Source organism: Heterocephalus glaber, unplaced genomic scaffold (genome assembly GCF_053883595.1).
Source record: "Heterocephalus glaber isolate CG9 unplaced genomic scaffold, H.glaber_assembly_v1.0 deba00001673, whole genome shotgun sequence".
Lineage (NCBI taxonomy): Eukaryota > Metazoa > Chordata > Mammalia > Rodentia > Bathyergidae > Heterocephalus > Heterocephalus glaber.
In genome coordinates, this window is record NW_028258410.1 from 2,269,206 (window position 1) to 2,288,579 (window position 19,374).

The 19,374-nt window shown below is 39.1% G+C and overlaps 1 protein-coding gene and 1 pseudogene across 1 annotated transcript; one reads left to right on the forward strand and one right to left on the reverse strand.

Moving 5' to 3' along the window:
* Positions 1–512: 512 nt before the first annotated feature.
* LOC101704984 (olfactory receptor 2AJ1-like) lies at positions 513–16,654 on the reverse strand (annotated as a pseudogene).
* A 156-nt stretch (positions 16,655–16,810) lies between these two features.
* On the forward strand, positions 16,811–17,419 carry LOC147822083 (olfactory receptor 2T35-like). Its single transcript, XM_087197548.1, has one exon. It carries the CDS (start codon positions 16,811–16,813, stop codon positions 17,417–17,419), a length of 609 nt encoding a protein of 202 aa, XP_087053674.1.
* The last annotated feature ends 1,955 nt before the right edge of the window (positions 17,420–19,374 follow it).

The following is a 19,374-nucleotide window of genomic DNA, read 5'->3' on the forward strand; positions in this document are numbered from 1 at the left end:
GACTTTACATATTTTGAAGATTAGAAGAGAAATGAATAGTTCCCTAAGGTAAGATAGAACAGTGGTGGCACATTTGTTTGAGTCTTCACAGTGTGTCATCCTCCTCACTCCTTTACCCAGTCAGTGCTTCCAAGGAGCAAACATCCTGTGTGCAGACAATGTTCTGGGTTCTAAGGATGTAGACATGAAGGGCACTTTTCCTCAATGAGCCAGCATGATATTTGTGAGGTATTAAAGTACAAATGAGAGAGGGGACTGATGGGCACAGTTCCTATCCCTTACCAGAGTATCCCCTACAATGATCAGGGAACAATCCCAGGGCAGAGGGAGGAAATAAATTTTCATGAGTTTTCTGCACTGTGACTCTGTTTAGTTGAGTGTTTCAAGGTCTCCCAGAGGATAGTATTTAAATGAAAAATACTCCTTGTTGGTGCACTTCTGTGATTCCTTCAACTGACAATGATATTTATGTCCCAACACTGCCCTACCAAAATTTTCAGTCAACTGAGAACTTATTTGTTCCTGAAACTATAGGTGAGTGGATTCAGAAAATAAGTCAGGAACATTCCGAACAGAAATATACCCTGATTCAGCTTTAGAGTCTTGCCAGAGCCAGGTCTCATGTAGATAAACATTCTGGGACCAAAATAGAGCACCATGACACAGAGGTGAGAGAAGCAGGTAGCCAGAGCCTTGCTCCTTCCTTCTGGGGAGCTTATTTGAAGCATGGCCAGGAAGATGACAACATAGAAGGACAAGATGAGTGACAAGTGCAGCAGCAGAACAAGGTTGCTGGTCACCACCACAGCCTTCTCATAGACCGAGATGTCCTCACAGACTATCCTGAGGACTGCCATGACTTCACTGAAGAAGTGGAGGATCTCTCTGGGGCTGCAGATGTGAAAGTGTAACGTGAAAGCAGTGTGGGCCAGGAACATGAGCGCCCCTCCAGCCTAGGCCATGGCAGCTATCTACAGACAAACCCTGGGGCTGACTATGAGCATGTGCCAGAGGGGTTTGCAGATGGCCACATAGTGATTGAAGCACATGAACATTATGAGGGTGCATTTTGCAGTGGCTACAGTCAGGGAGAAGAAAATTTGAATCCCACAAGCCAGGAATGAGATTCTCTGCCAGCTAGAGAAGTTGATGAATATCTTGGGAATGATACTGGAGGACAAAGTGATATCCATTAAAGAGAGCTGGCTGAGTAGAAAGTACATGGGGGTGTGCAGGTGGGAGTCCAGCCAGATGAGGATGATCAGAAGAGTGTTGCTGGTGAAGGTGGCTGTGAAAATCAGGAAGATGATGGTGACCAGCACTGTAATGTGTCTAAACTCCAGGAAGAAGCCCAGGAGTGTGAAATCAGTGTGTTCTGTGTCATTTCCTTTAACTATGGCTGTGAAGACAGTGAATGGGAAGAGACAGGAATGTCATAAAGGTGAAGCAGTTTGCTATTAAAGCTTGAGATGGAATGTGACTATGATGATAATGACAAATATAAAAAATATTCATCCACAATCACTTGAATCAATTCTTACTAATTTTGTAGTTCTGGTCCATGTGCTAATGTAATTTAGAACCAGAGTATGCCTATTATAATATACCATTAAATTTATTGTTTTTGATATTTTCATATATTATTACAGCTTTTTAAAAATTATAAATGTCTCTACACTACAAAATATGCTGAGTTGGTAATTTACAAAATTCATTTGCATATTATTCACTTTTTCATTATTTCAGAAAATGATGCTGGTTCAATTTTTCAACTTTTCAGTGATTTCTTTAGTAAAACATTTCTGAAAAAAATTTCAGGTCAAATATTATTGGCCAGAAATAAAACAGTGTGAATTTAACCTATGGGAGGATTTTTTAAAAAATCTTCATGCTTTCCTCATACATCCTGGCTATAGCCATTATGATCTAAGGGGAAATACAATGAGTCATTAGGGCTGCTCATGGTGCTTTACACATTACAGTTATTTAAGCTTTTAACCTAATTGGCCCAGTGTTCTACCTGGGGAAAATGTTCATTTTATTTACATGGTCTATAATAAATTTAGATTATTAGTAATGAGGAATTTTTTCTTTTTCTGTGACCTTGTAAATTTCCCGCTGCTGAAAAATTCATACAACTCTCAAGCCCTAGTTAAGCAGTTATTTGTATGATAAGCACAGGGAAAATTTTAGGGCTTCATTCCTCCAGGGTTACAATTTCCTCAGCATTGCTAGCTATGTACAAGGTGTGATTAAAGACTATATTGAATGTTTAAATTTTTAAAAAGTTTATTATAGTAAAAGACACACTACCATAAAACTCACTCAAAATCCTTCTCACTTTAAATACACTTATCACATTGCTCTTGCCACTTTCTGAGGCAGTTCTGGAGCAAACTTCTGTGAGTTTCTTTAGTGCACTGTTCCTCAATTCACTGAAAATGTTTTCTTGTCCTGGTCATTTTGACTTTGGGGAAGAGCCAGAAGTCTTAGTGCCAGATCCAGTGAATAAGGTGGATAAGGACCCATGTAATGTTTCTACAAGGGCACATTTCCATTGGGTGGCACTTGGCAGTACCATTCACTGAATTTTTAATAATATCTCTTAAGGACACTCAGGAAAGAAGACTTCCAGAACTGCTTCAGACAGTGGCAAGAACAATGGGATAAGTGTGCTTGAAGTGGGCTGGTGCATTTTGATGGGGATTAATAACAATGTGTCTTTACTGTGATAAATTTTTAAAATTTAATATTCTTTGATCACATTTTGCCAGTGTCTATAAAGCCATTTAAACAGCTACACAAATTCTTCCTGAGTTTATAACAAGAGATAACACACCCATCATCTCCTAAAGCTTTTATGTCCTCATTACATGAACTTAACAAGAACAGTAGGAAGAAAGGACAATTGCAAGAAAATTGCAGTTATTGAAATAGTGTTAGAAATTCTAAAAATAGAGAAATTTACACCAGTATCATATGTAAAAAAACATAACTATATCTCAATGTAAGGAGATTCACCTTAGAGCATTTATAAAGTTACCTCAACAGCCTAAAGAGGAAAAATGCTCCTTCTATTAGTTATCAAAAATTGATAAATTTTAATAACATGATTTTAACAGAATCCTAGAAAACCCATAGTAGAATAACATACTCTAATATCCTATTCTGCTATCTTCTTGACAACCCATGATGCTCAGTTCTTCATGAAGTCATTAAAAATCTAATCATAAATGGTTAGGCTATCCTATCTTCTTCTGAAAGGTCTGTTTATTTTGTATGTGTCAACATCAACAAGACAAAAATTTCCTTTGCTCTACAAAGACAAGTCTAGAAGAATCAGTGCCTTCTTCTCCTCAGAAGAGTGAAAAGTGGTCTCAAATATTTGGTTGTTGCTTACTTCTCCAGTTCCTATGCTGTTTTGCTTTCAACTCACTGATTCCATCCAGACCCTTGATTTAAATTTGTTCACCAAAATAGAGATTGATTTTGAATCCAGAGATTTTAACAGCAGAAAATATCTTAGTACACTCTCCACTTGCAGTCATTAAAGAGGCACAACTCCTTGCAGACACCAGCAGATCACTACGGGCTGGTACTCACAGAAGTTACTAATCTCTACACATCCAGCCTTTATTATAACTCTACATGACCATCAGTTTCAGATCAAGAGATTATGTACTGACCATGTCTACAACATGTTAATGGATGTCTGACTGACTTGAGGAGCTTTCTTACTTTAGATGTGAAAGCAGGCTTAAGATTTAAAATGCTTGGTCTCATGGAAATCAAAAGCAGAACTATGGTTGTCAGAAGCTGAGAAGGGTGAGGGGGCAGCATAATAAGGAGAGGTCAGCTAAAGGATACAAGATTCAAGTTAGATAGAAGAGAGTTCTATGATCTGCAGCACAGTAGAGTGAATATGATTCATGACATACTGTATATTTCAACATGACTACCTGAAAGGACTTTGTTCCCAGCCCCCCAAAATGTAAATGTTTGAGGTAACAGATACATCGATTACTCTTGGTTTTCTCACATTGTATACAGGTACTGAAATTTCACACTTTATCCCACATATATGTATCATCATTACATGTCAACTAAAAACATTTTAATAACAAAATTGTCCAGTTTGCATCTGTTCTTTCTTTCCTTACAGTGAGTCTTGGTGCAGTTGATAGGTTGTCTGTGCCTGACCTAAAGTCGTTAAATGGAGAGATACAGAGATTGCAGAGTAGTGGACCTTTGAAAATTGTTTAACTTTGCAGGGCTCTGAAGTTTCACTATTATGTTATGCAGTCTCCAGTCACCTTCATTTCTAGTTCAAATGCTGTTTCCCAAGGCTTTTAGCATTTTGAGATTGGCTGGGTTCTGTGATTATAAAATCTCATCTGAAACTTTCGTCACAGAGCCTGGATTGAAACATCAGTGTCATCTTTTTTGATTACAGACACTGACATCTGTTTCAACCACTAAGCCATGAGACTAATGACAGAAGAAACTGTGTTAGCTAGACTAAGCTTTCAGACTTTGTATCCAGTGCATGGACTGTTAGAGGCCTTTATTACAAAAATTACACTAAAAAGCAATAATTAATTTTTATCTTATTGGCTTCAAAGCACTGTCCAACATTTTATCACATTGGTATATGGGAAGACACTCCACGTTATTATGTTCACTTCAATGATACATAAATGTGCACCTAACTTTGTCTCCTCCCATAGTTGAACAGTAGCTCTCTTGAGCTCTGTCATGTACCCAGTTACCAAGATTGCACCTCATAAATGCCCTTGAGAAATGATTAAAGAATTATCCTTATGAATGGATTTTCACAAACCAGAAAAATTGGTTTATTTCTTCACCAAGGTGCTTATCTTGTTGTTTGTAGTATCATTTCTTGGGAAGTGTGAAGCATGTAGAATTCCTTCTGGACATTGGTGCTGATACGCAGTTGAAATCTAAGCTGTTTCATAGGAAGTGAGACCATGAGCCGATGGTCTGATAGATGCAGCACCTTCCTCCACCTCAGCCAGGACAGCTCTCTCACTCTCACCAACTCAGCCCTGCCAGCTGCTCATTAGGGGCACAGGTGTCCAGGTGCCAAGTCCTCAAGGAATCCTCTATTATGGTAACATTAGAGTTTTTCCAAATTAGCTACTAAATACATATTCTGGAATTTAATTTTTGGTTAATTTTTAAATTAATGTCACTGTCATTTCCCTAGAGGCTCATAGTGAAAATTTCTTTGACTTTCAATCATTGATCCCATATACTCACAAAGTTATTGATTTTTCTAATTTCTTATATTTTTCTTTCTTTTCTCTTCCTGGGATCTATACTCTAGACCAGTTTCTCCTGCCTGGAATCTCCTGTATCCTATGTTCCTAAAATCTTCCCCTACTTCAAGATCAAATTTAAGTCTTACTTCTCTCTGTCTCTTTTATTTAATTTCCACTATGGATACAACACTTTTTCCAGTTCTGATTTTCCTCTGTGTCTGTCAGTCTGTCCATTTGCCTGTATCATTTTGCTTATCACAGCTATGTTGCACTGTTACTGAACTCTCAACCTTTTTTTACAGTTATAGTGGGATTTTAAGGTAGGGAAGTCTAGTGTTTTGACTCAATCTTCTGTTGGTAGATAGATTGTCATAGTCTTAGTGGATACTGACTTAACTCTATTAATTAAATTAAAATTTGATTAAAATCAACAAATGCTAAACTGCACTGGGAATTTCTTTCAGCTAATGTAGAAATAATAAATTCACTAAGGACTGAAATAATATAACAAAATTATTTATAAAAAAGATTACTGTATGGAAGATAAGTACTGCAATAAAAGTGTACCCCCATGCCAGCATACGGAAGAAAGGACATTTATCTAGGTGAAAATTTGGCGAATGATCAAAGAACAGTTTACGTGAGAAAAATATTATCTGAGTCGGATCTTGAAGATCAAGTAAGAATTTTCTGTGAAGATAATCCATGAAGGAAATTTAACTATGAGAAGCTGGATTTGAGGCCAAATTAGATGGATTAACATGCTTTTATGGAAAAGTTTAGTTGTTCATAATTTTTGCTGGATGTAGAATCTGTGGGATGGATGGTAAATGATGCTGGAACAGAGACAGAGGCAAACTAAAACTGTACACCCAACTCAGAAGGGGGAAGTGATCTGGTCACTAAGTTATTGCACCCCCCACATATCTAGGGGGAAGCTGTTATGGATATACATTATGAAATAAAGAAAGGTGTTAGGGTAGGTATTGTATTTTATTGGTCACACTGCTGAAGCCAGATTGAGCAAGTACCTTGAAAAATTAAAGGAAATCTGATGACATCTTGTGTTTGAAAATACTTTATTTCTCCTCCACACCCTGTTGATAGTCATCTGTGTTGTTGCTAATAATGGCATCATTTGGGTTTAGTCACTTACACTTGGTTAACGTACATGATTTAGCTTCTTTCTAGGTGTTTTTCTCCTAATTATGACTACAAATAGATCTCTGCTTCAAAAGAAAATTTATTTGGCTTATTGCTATTGTTTAGACCTAAATTATCCCTTAAAAGTCTCATGTGTTTGGTAGGTGATTTGATCAAGGGGTGCTGTATTCATCAGTGGAATAGTCTAATAATGAGTTCATAGCTGGCTTACTATAAGGAGGTGGGCCTTGTTAGAGATAAGTAACTGGGGATGTGACCAGGAGCAGTGTGTTCTTGTCCCCAGTTCCTCCCTTCACTAGTCCTGGATGCCATGGACTAGCACCTTTTCTATTGCCATGCCCTTCTGACAATCTGTTTCTGCCTTGGAGCTAGCCAACCATGGAGCCAGCCAAATATGAGCCCAAATATACCTCTCCTCTTTTGAACTGTGGGTCTCGGGTATGTTGCCCCAGTAATGGGAAAGTGGCTAAGACAAAAAAATTGGTGGCAGAAAGATAAGATATTTTTTACTATATTCTGGACTATGTAGTTCAGAAAATTTTGAAACTGGTTTGTGGAAGGAATTTGGAATGGTTTAGAGATGCCTACTAGAGAAGCCCTAGAATGCTGTCAGCTAAGCTTGATAGGAGATTTTATTCAGAGCTCAAAAGCTTAGAATATTGATAGGAATGTAGAGAGTAAAAGCCAAGCTCACTAGATTTCAGTTGGGAACAAGGACTCCATTGGCAGTTGGATTAGAAGGCATATGTGTTACTTGATAGAAAATTTGTATATATTTTTCCAACATCCTGAGACTATGGGAAACTAAGATTAAGGGCTGTGGACTAATTAATCTTGTGCAATAAATTTTAAGGCAGCCCAATATTAAGGCTGTGGCATAGGTACTCCTGGCTGCCTTTAGCCAGATGTACAATGATAACCAGGAGTAAATGGTAGATATGAATATTTAAAATTTTTCAGTTTTGCCAGAAAGGAAGTTTCTACAAAGGTGAGGCCATGAAGAGGATCACTGCTGAAAATATTATCATTTAAAAAGCCAAATATTTTGAACAGGGACAAGAAGAAAATTTCCTTGATGCAAAAGGCAGCAATACCCCACTAAGCACAGGTTCAAGGGTAAAAAACTAAATATTTCATTTGAGAAGAGAGTCTATAGGTTTTATGGTCATTCAAGGATGCCTAGGAAAGTGTATATCTGAGTTCAGCCTTTTCTACACACAGAGGCCATTGTAGCCATGGCTCAAGGGGACCAGGCTACTGCTTGAACTCATGGCCGTCTTTGGTGTCATCCATGTGGTGCTCTTTTTATGGGAATGCAGAATGCAAGAGTTATGGGATCAGGGAGGCTTCTACTCAGATTTTAGAAGAAGGCTTGAGAGGTCAGGCAATTTCCACATGGTAGGGCAGAGCATAAAAGTCAAGAGAATGAAACCAAAAGTGTAGTGGAGACCCCAGGATGTTGGAGATGCCAGGAGAATAGCAGAAGTGATATAAAGAAGTGAAATAAAAGTTAGAAGAATGATATAAGAAAAGGGGAAAAATTGGAAAGAAGAAAATATATAAGGTGATGTAAAATTTAATTAAAGGAGTGGAGAAAAAGTAGCACAATAAAGTAAAAGTATGAAAGATATGAAAAATATTAGAAAACAGGAATGGCAGAGGAAAGGGCAAAAGGAAAAGAGAGACATGAAAGACAAAATTTGCCTTAGTCATTTTCCAACCACCCACAACTTTAAAGAGGAGAGGTTTATATTGGCTCATGGTTTTTAGGCGATTCAGTCCACAGTCATCTGGTTACAAGACAGAAAAAGCATGCTAGGTGGACCTGCTCATCCTATGACAGCCAGAACAGAGAAAACAGGGAAGAGCTAAGAACAAAAGTACATCCTTTCATGTTACACATGTAGTGACCTACTGCTTCTGATCAGGCCCCACCTCCACAGAACATTCAGCTATAAAGTCATCAGTAGATTAATTCATGAGTATGGCATCCCGTGATTCAATTCACCTTCCAAAATTTCCACCTCTGGACTCATGAAACTTTGGGGGAACATTCCAGATATAAACCATTTCATTCCACTCCTGGGCCCCCAAAACATCATGTCCATCTCATTATGCAAAACATATTTAGTCCATCTCTAAGAGTCACCAAAGGTTTAACAGTTCACAGCACTTCTGAAAAGTCCAAGTCTGAAATCTCTTCTTATAATTTTTTTAGCTGTGAGCTCCTATGAAAATTTAAAAAATAAATTTAAATCTTTCCAACATACAATGACATAGGGTGAATCCTCTGATTCTAAAAGGGAGAAATAGAGGGATAGGAAGAATAGGACTAATGCAAGACAGAAACTCAGCAGGGTAAATATTAAATCCTGTAGTTCCATGTCAGTGTTCAGGGTAGGTTGTGATGAGATGTAAGCTCCAAGTACCTTGAGTGGACCCCCTCCTACAGCACTGCTGATCACAGCCCTCATGGCCTCTCTCTTGGGCTAGCTGTACTCACTGGAAATGGCTTTCCTCAGCAGATGTTCCACATTCCTGGCATCTGAAACTTTCTGGGGTCTCCACTACACTTTTCATTTCACTTTCAATTTCACACTCTGACCTCGCAGGGAGAAATTCCATGGCCTCTCAAGCCTTCTTCTGAAATCTTGGTGGAAGGCTCTCTGATCCCATAACTCTTGCATTCTGTGTGGCCATAAATCCAGCACTACATGGATGACATCAAGGACTGCTTCCAGTTCAAGCAGTAGTGTGATCATCTTGGACCATGGCTGCATAGACCTCTGAGTGTCTGGATGGTTGAACTCATGAACACAATTTCCTATGTGTCCCTGAATGAGCAAGGCACTGTGGAGCTTTCTTTTCAAATGGAAAGTTGAGTTTTGCACATTTGACCTTGTGATTGGTGGAGCATTTCTGCTTTTTGAGAATCCCTGAAGGCATTGTTTTTCTTGTCTCAGCACAAAATAGTTGGCTTCTTTTCAATGATATCCTTTTAGCAATCATGTTCTCTATGACCTCAACTTATCAGGTGCTTCCTTTTGTAGTGAAACTGCAAACCTTTCCCAATTGCTTTTGCTTTTGCTTTTCATTGTAAATCTGGCTAAAAGATGTCAGCAATACCTACACCACAGCCTGAACATTGGGATACCTTAAAAGTTCCTTCCAGATTTGTTAGTTCATTCCCCTAAGTCAGTGTCTCCCACAACATCCTAGCACCTAGGTAAAATGAAGAAAAATTTTGCACCAAGGTGTAATAAACATGGCCTCTGGTCTAATTGCAATGGAGCCCTTGTTCCCAACTTAAGCAATCTGAGACTGGCCTTTATGGTCTATATTTCTATCAGTATTCTAGTCCTCTGAGTTCTGGCCAGAATCTCCCATGTCAGTATGTCATGTAGGTTGGGTCACCTTCTGACAAAATCCCTGAGCTGGAGCAAAAGTTTACATGGACCAGGGCTTTTATCTTCAGATAGGGCCTCTGGCCATCTGGCAATATCAGGGATTGCTAACTTTTGGTTTTGGCATTGTGTTCCCTTTCCCCAGCCCAGGGCCAGGTTGAATTTACAAGTTGCTCCATATCTTTTTGTGTATTTCTTTCCAAAATTTGTGCTGTTTTGTTTCCTTTTGCTTCTCTTCATTCCCAGAACTCTCTCTCTCTTTGAAAGAAATATAGTTTCTCTTTTGTGGGGATGACTCTTCTTAATTGCAGAGTCACACCAAGGTTACTTCCACTCTGCTATCTTCTGGCACCATCCCATGTATGATAGTAATTAATATTCTTGTAAGAATCCATGATAAGAACTCAAAATGAGGTTCCTTGTGGTATAAGTAAAATTGCTGAATTCACACCCACAGAGACCAACCATCTTTGTCTCCATCTGATAAATAACACAGCCATGAGCTACACTGTTCTAAGGAGAAGGAAGATTATTTTGAAACAGAAACTATGCCTGGGTTAATTCTGGGCATGTGAAGAGATAAACATGTGAGTGGAGGGAAGTGTGGGACAACCCAGGTTTAAAAGTTCTATGTGAAAATTTTTACAGGTACAAGTAAATGAAAAACATTAATCAAACATGTTGATAAATACTACAAATAAATAGTCAGATAAAGGAGATTATCAAGATAAATGATCTTTAAATGCAATTAAAAATAAAACATCCAAACATTATTGCATTCCAGTGACTATTTAAACCAGAGCTGAACTCCTGTTAGCCCAGGTTTGTGACCTGCCCACACAGTCACGGGTCTACATCTGTCATAGCACCAGGCCGGGTCCAACCTGCAGGCTGGTCCACATGGCCCCAGGCTCCAGGAGACCAATGGTCCCAGCTGGTACCAGCAGACCCAGAGTCCAGTTCCACCCCAGTAGACCCTGGTGCTTGGCTGGGATACATAGTGTGTACCCAGGACCACACTGGCATACCAGGCTCACCTACTCAGCCTCAGGCTCCAAGTTTGCCTTTTTGCAGGCCAGGCTACAGTTCTGTCCCAGTGAATCCCAGTGAGTCCAGGTCACAGGTTCAGTGCAGTCTGAGGGCATCCCCTGTGGATCCCAGGCTTTCCGGCTTCCCAGTCTCAGGTCAGCCCTGCAGATCCAGGGCTAGGCCTACTTCCTACCAGCTCAGGCACTGGACCAGGCTGACTGAGGACCCCAGCAGCAAGCCCACTCACAGCCCATGGAGAACACCCACTCAGAATTCTGTAGCTGACTGGTTTAGGGCTTTCCTAGAAAATAATCCATAGCAAAGAAATGTTTTCCTAGAAAAATTATCTACAAAGACTGGAATATGTTACTGCTTTCTCAAATGTGCAGATTAGATGTAAAGTGAGAGAGATCATGAAGAACCCAGGAGATATAATACCAAAAAAAGAGGACAATAATCCTGCCTGGGAAGCTCCAAAGAATTAGAAATATACAAACCACCAGACAATTTCAAGGTAATTGCCTCAAAGAAGCTCAGTGGACTTTGAGAAAATACAATAAATTCAGTGAAATCTGAAAAATAATAAATTATTGAAGCTACAAATTTAAGACAGAATTATAGAAAAACAAATTCTAAGTCTGAAAAATACAATGATTGAAAGAAAAATACAACAGAGGGCACCAATAGCTGAATCATGGAAAGAAAAACTGAAAAGATTAATAGTAAGGAGATTAAATTAAAAGTAAAAAAACCCTCTCTTTAAAGAAAAGTGTGGACCTGATGACTTTAATAGTACATTCTACCAAATATTTAAAGAAGAACTAATACCAATTATTTTCAAATTCTTCCTAAAATTGAACAAGAATGAATACTTCCAAATTTGCTTTATGACACCAGCATTACTCTGATATCAAAGTCAAACAAGGACACAACAAATGTACACTACAGGGCAGTGTCTCTAAGGAACATAGATGGGAACATTACCAAGATAAAATGCTAACAGAATCAACAGCACACCATAAGGACTGTTCACCATGCTCAAGTGCAGTTTGGTCCTGGGATACAAATGTGACACATAAGCAAGTCTGTAACTGGGATGCAACACATTAAGAGAATAAAGGATGAGGACCAGGCGATCATCTTAACAAATGCAGAAAAACTCAATCAATTTCAACACTCTCTCATGATAAAACTTCTCATTAGACCTGCTGTGGAAGAAATGTGCCTCACAGAGCCATAGATGATAAGCAGGTGGCATTATCCATAGTTGTGATTCACTGGAAGCTCTTCTTGAGATCAGAGACAAGACAGGGTGCTCACCCTCACCAGTTATACTCAACACACTAATGAAAGTCCTAGCAAGAGCACGGATGTGCCAGAAAGAAATAAAAAGATATCTAACTAGGAAAGGAATAAGTGAAATACTTCCTGTTGGTGAAAGGATCATATATAAAGCCCTGTAGAACCAACCAAAATATTAACACCAATACTTGTATCAAATTTACAGGACACAAAATCAATGTTCAAAAATCAGTAATCCTTTAAAACATTTTAACGCCTCATGTATATATTTTTCCTTAAGCATTGTAGTAACTGAATGTTTAAGGAGTACAGTGTGATGATTTGAAACATGCATACAATGTGTCCTGAACAAGGCATTTAGCATTTTCATATCCTTATTACTTTCTGCAGTGCAGTCACTTTCCTGCTCCATGTATCACACTGGCCTCTCCCTGCCCTCCCAACCCTGGAGGTCAGTCACTGTTGAGTTGCCTACTCTTCCCAACCAGCTTGAGCACATCTCACCTTCCCAGCATCTCAATGCCCTCCTCTCTAACATCCAGCTGTTGCTACTCACTGAGGGCTCTTCTGAAGGCAGTTTATACAAGGCAAGCCAGCATCCCTCCCCTCTATGGCATGCAAGCACCCAGCCACAGAGTGTCTGGAGCTCTCATCTGCATCCCAACTCTGCTTCTCCCTAGGTAAATGAATCATCCAGCCTCCCTGTGCCTCTGTTTCTCACCTGCAGAATGAGCATGGTATTTTTACCTATTCTACAAATTAGCATTTGTGATGCCCTCATTTAGTGCTAATTACTATTCAGTAAGTGACTCTTTACCAATTACTTCCTTGTTGCAAATATCCCCTAACTTCACAGGGGGATTGGATGACTTCTACCATCCCTGGAGACATCCCTGTCCCACTCTGTTCTCTGCTTCCAGCAGGACTTCAGGTTGATGATGGAGTAGTGAGAAGATCTTTCATGGCTGCCCTCTCTGACTTCTCTTCAGTGGAGACTAGAATCACCTGAAGATCCCAGCTCAGTGCTTCATTAGATTCACAGGCATCTTCTAAACCTGTTTTCCTCCAGAAAGAGGTGAACAGAAACAATGCTAAGAATAGAGAGAGAACCTAAAAGTCATTGGTGCGTAGGATAGCATTTCTTGGTTTTTATTTCCTGTTTTTGAGGTGTATTTTGATTGAAAATGATCAAGAAAAGATAAATTCCCCAAAAGAAATGTACCTGTTATGTACTGGACATGTGGACTAATAAAAAAGACACAAAATGCAACAAATACTGCTGAGGATGGGGGGACAAAAGGAACCCTTGAACATTGATGCTGGGTACATAGTATTACATAGCAGTACAACCACTATGGAAACCATTGTGGAGATTCCTCAATAACAAAAGTAGAAATTCCATTAGACCCAGCTATATTTCTTCTAGATATACTTCAGAAAAAGTTAAAAACATGATACTATAGTGATACATGTGTTTATAGCAGCTCAATTCACAGTGACTAAGTGCTGGAAACAGATTACATGCCTATCCACAGACCATGGATAAAAATGATGCAGAACATGTACAAAATACAACATACTCAGCCATAAAGAATCATTATTTTCAGGAGAAAGGGCAGATCTTGAGACTGTAATGTTATGTGAAATAAGTCTGATACAGAGAGTTAAATATTGCATGGTATTTCTTACATGAGAAACCCAAAATATAAATAGAGGAAAATAAAGAAAAGATGGTAAAAAACAAAAATCAGATTTTTTGGAGATGGTGAAAGATCTCACGGGGGAGGAAAATTTATATAGAGAGAAAAAGGGATAGAAAACTATCAAAATACGTTCTCATACCAATTTCCAAAAATAAATATAACTATTACGTATTGCAAACACACACATAAAATAAAAAAGAAGTGAAACAACATAAAAACAGAATTTGCTAAAAATTCTAGTGTGATATGGGACATCTGTCTTCACACGTCCCTGAGAGGATCTGGTCATTTTCCTTGTCATTTGTCAACATCACAATCTAGAGATAGGACTATGAATTTGGAAACAATTCAGTATTTTCTGCAGTGAGGGCCATCTGCATCACACAATTACCTCTAATGTCTGAGGTGCACTATTTTGGTCTGAGATCAAAGCTAATTAAAGTCTGGGGACCCTGTCCCTCTGGGTCATTTGCTGCAAAGACTTCTAGACCATTAATGATGGATTAGTTAGATCTTAGCTGACATACAAACAAGTTTCTAAACCTCAATAATAGTATAGAATCATAGCTATGGGACTCATTTCCTAAAATTTATGACTTCCCTCCTACCCCTAGCCAACTGCATTCTTTTTTTAATGTAAAAATGGCTTAATGCTGTGTAGGGAGAAATTACTCTTGATCACATAAAATCTAGTGATCAGCAACTCTAAGCAGCAGGAGGGAGTGGTGAAAAAGAGAATTTAAGGTAGATGTCAGCACATCCTGTACTATGCCTGGTAAAGTTGATTCTATACAGAATTTATATGGTTATTGTTAATTCTCACAGATGCTAGAGTTTGGTTGTTTGGCAAAAAACAAATCAATGGCAGTCTTTGATATGTGTTTGGTAGGCTGCTCAGAATTCAAATGTATGGGAAAACTGCATGACTCATTTCCATTTGACTATCTGCACCAGTCATAGCATTAAATAGTGGTATAAGAAAGAGTTTTGCCTGACCAAACCTTGTATAATATGAAGCAGGCACCACCATGTGGCTAAACTCAGTAACCAAGCAGCACAGTACCCTGAATTTGTCCTTTTGCATTTAGAAAACCTGTCTGCTTACTAAGCTAAGACTCTTGTGATGAGTGTATTTGAAACTGCATTGTATGAACCCATGGCAAACCTGAAATCATTCTACCAGTAAAGAAACATTGTGCTCCAAAATGACCTAGATCATTTTAATCTGGAAGATTTTTCAAAGGATAGTAAAATTCTTAATTAGTAGGCATAACACTGTTCTCCTCGTTTTGAGTAGACCTGCCTACTCAAAGGGTCTACTAAGGAAATAATGGAAATATATTTAAAGTTGGCCCTCAATAAATATTTATTCTATCAAATTAATTAAATTATGAAATTTTCTTAATTTTGTGGGAACAATTTAATAAATAATTTAAAATTCTTTATAGTGACAATTTGTATTCTACTCAAATAATATGTTCAGTATATAGTTTTCTCCATGATTCCAAGATTTTACTTCCTAAGAAGTGACATGCAGTGTGCTTCGGACATTTGGTTCATTGTTAACACATATGCAAAATATTTAGTGAAATTTTAAAAATAATGACTACTAAATGAAAACACAAACTAGTTAAACACATTTTGAGTTTTTTTTACAGTTTAGGTTTTAATATTTAAACATTAGCTCCTTTATACTTTTATGTTTTGAGCTTTTCACTAGTTTTATTCTCCAGTTACAAATTCATAACCTTATGAAGGTAAAGTTTATAAAACCCAAAAGTTGCAAGCTCATCTCATTGAGCACTGTGATTAGAAACGGCATTTAAACTTTTAGGTTTATAATTCTAGAAAGTGGGCTCATAGTTTACAAGATTCTCCAATTTAAAAAAAAAACATATAGCACTGAAGGGGTAGTGAAGTTGATCATTCTTTTCAATAGTCTCTATTTTAATAAGAGTTTAGGCAGCTGTTCGCAGTATATGGTAAAATGCCTCTGATGTGATGGGGGCGAGTACTAAGAATCCCCCATCAGAGAAAGCGTTCAACCATTTGATCCACAGATTGACACAAAACTTGAGCTGAATGGCAGTACTTCCAATCTGTTGTTTGTTCCCCAGCCTTGTTATAATTTTGGGGAATAAATGAAGGTAAGCTTTTATTTGATTTATGTTAAAATTATTTTTTTGCTTTAGGGGTGGGGTGGGGTACACACCGAGGAGGAAGTAACCCCACAGCACCTCCCCCAGGGCCACCTCACGTGTCTCCTCAGCACCCTGCCTTACTGTCACTGAATTTTCTCTGAGCAGAAGACCTGAGCCTGAGGCATTGCTTTAGAGAAACTGAGAACCAGACCCAAAGGCCCTCAGCATCCTGCCCTCCACACAGCCTCCCTCTGCCTTTGTTTAAGCCTCCTCTCATCTGGAGCACAGGGCATCTCTGAGATGGGCTGGGTCTCCTGGACCCTCCCAGGACTGGGTCCTAACTTCCAAACCCAGGAATATCATCTCTGTTTTTTGCTTACCCCCATCATGGGACTAACACATCTGTCTATTCTGGCCCTGCACCTTTCCTGTACCGATCCCTGGGAACAAGTCCTCTGGGAGGGACTTTGTCCTCATGGGCCTCTTCCCTAAGTTCTGGCATTCCCATCATCCTCAACTCTGCGATCCTCTTGCTCTACATCCTCACCTTCCTTGGAAACACGCTCCTGATCATCCTCATCTGGGGCAGTTCTTGGGTCCACACACCCATGTACATCCTCCTCAGCCATCTCTCCCTCATCCACTGGATGTTCATGTCCACCATCATCTCAAAGATGGCCTTCAACTTTTTCACAGGCCAGAGGACTATCTCGTGGACTGTCTGTTGAATGCAGGGCTTCTTCTTCCTGACTCTGGGAATGTCACAGTGCCTCATCTTGACCCTTATGGCATATGATCCCTACATTTCTGTCTGCAACCCTCTGCTCTACCCCACGATCATGAACACCCACATCTGCCTGCAAATGGTCACTGGGTGCTGGGCCGCAGGCTCGGGGAGCTCCCTCATCCACACCATCTACCCCGTGCACTTTCCTGTCTGTGGCTCCGGGGAGATTCACCACTTTTTCTGTGAGGTCCCAGTGCTCATCAAGCTCTCCTGCATGGACAACTTGGTGTACCAGTCAGTGGTGGTGGTGACAAACATGGTGTGTCTCATCATCCCTTTCAGTCTCATCACAGCTCCCTACACACTTTATCTTCCTCACTGTCTTCTGCATGAACTTGATCAAGGGCAGGATAAAGGTTCTGGCCACCTGCTCTTCACATCTCATGGTCATGAGTCTCTGGCCAAAACAACTATCTTCATCTACATGAATTTCACCTCCTCTCACAGTCTAGAGCAGGACCAGGCACTCTCTGTTTTCAGCAATGTCCTTAATCCCATGCTGGACCCCCTCATCTACAGCTTGCAGAACAAGGAGGTGGTGGCAGGTCTCAGGAAGATGGTCAGGAGGTGTACAGTGTTTGAGCAGATGAATGCCCCTTCCGTGTGACAATGACATGCTCATGACATAGGCAAAGCTGCAAATTAATGTCTGAACACAAAGCATGTGTTGTGTTCCTTCAAGAAACCAGGAAAACTTTATGTAAATGGAACTTTTCTTTTATGACTTTCCAACCTCCAATGGAGACTTACATACTTGTAAATATCACTGGGTCACCATTAAGTTTGAAAAGTATTCAGAAGATCTGTATTAATTTTAAAAATTAAATTTAGTCCAAAATCTCTGATATTATTAGACATTTCCAAGAAATAAAAGCTCATTTCTGAATTAAAAATAGCATAGATTTCTTGAGTCTGCTTGGTACTTATAGTAGAAATATCATTTGGAATTCAAAGTTTTGTAAATAGGAAGGGATAGAGGGGTTGAAGGGAGGGTAGGGGGAATGGGGAAAAATATGAACCAAGAGAGATTATGTAAAGGTGCAAAATTTCCAATGATGAATGCCATTATATTGTATACCTAAAATGTACCAATAAAATTAATTTTAAAATAAATAAATAAATAAAATGCAAAGTTAACTGATATTGGGTAAATTCAAAAGTCAAATATTAAGATTAACTGGCATGTTTTGTAATACAAAGTATTGAGGAAAGTAGTCTGTTGAACTACCAAATTGTAGGGTACATTTATTTGAATATGTTAACTGTCAAAACTGAATTTTTGTCAGTATGAGTATTACTATATTGTGTATTTGTCTGCTATAATAAGTTATTATAAGATCCACAACTAAACTAACTTTTTTGCCTCCAAAGGAAAGAATAGGACAGTATCAGAAGTACATTGAGCATCCGGGGCTGGTAGGTCCTACAGAACCATCCAATCCTTCCCTTCTCCCCTCTGATTTCTCTTATGTGCTTCTCCCTTTCCCCAGGATAAACTTGTAGGAAATCTCCACAGCTGATTTCCCCCCCAAATAGTCAAAATCCCTTATTCATGTTTAGCTACAAGAATAGTTTCACTTTAATGAATTTAGTAAATTGTCTTGCTTCATTTACATGAATTCCAACCCTCTCCAAGTGCAGTTAATACTCTAGTAGGACTCATAGGGTGTGGAGAGAAAATGCCTTTAGTTTTCCTTCTTTCTTTAGGCTGTTATACCTAAGGCTGGCCCTCCCCCAAACTGTGTTCCAAGGTTACCCCAATGGCCATTTCCAGTTTAGGAGGGGGTGCTGCTCATCACAATTGATGTGATGTATCCAACAAGACCAGGGCACAGGGGGCATCTCTAGAAGTATGTCACTTACCGGTCCTTAGTGTTCTGTCTCTAACAGAAACCAGAAACATGCTTAGAACTCTTAATTTTAATCAATTTTAATTGACACACAAAAACAAAATTCTACATATTAATGGGGTACCATGTGATTTTTTTGGATACATGTATAAATTGTGTGGTTCAAATCAGTATAAATACATTGATCTCTTTAGAAACATAATTTATGATAAAAATGTTCAAAATCTTCTTCTGGATTTCTGATACATATAAGAATGTATGTAGCAATTCATAGTCACCCTGCTGTGCTGTTGAACCATGGAGCTTCTCATACTAACTATAACTTAGTAACCATCACGCAACCTGTCCTGCACCTTCCTCCCTCTGCTCTCTCTGGTAACCACCATTCCCTTCTCCACGTCCACACAATCAGCTTTGTTAGATTCCTTGAGACATGTGGCATTTATCTTTCTGTGTCTGGCATATTCCATCTGACATCGTGAGCTCTAGTTCCATCAGCATTGCCACAAATGCAGGGTTTCATTCTCCTTTCTGTGGCTGAATGGTGTGACATTGCATGTGTCACACTTTCTGCATCCATTCATCAGTTTCACAGCACTTAGACTGTCCTTTTTTTGGTACTGGTGATTGAACTCAGGACCTTATGCTTGTGAGGCAGGCAGCAAAAACACTGAGCTAAATCCCAGGCCTTTTCTTGGCTGTCCTAAGTGGT

What these genes read in the sequence shown, in the direction of transcription:
- LOC147822083 (XM_087197548.1), top strand. Translation starts at nt 16,811, where the DNA reads ATGGCATATGATCCCTACATTTCTGTCTGCAACCCTCTGCTCTACCCC.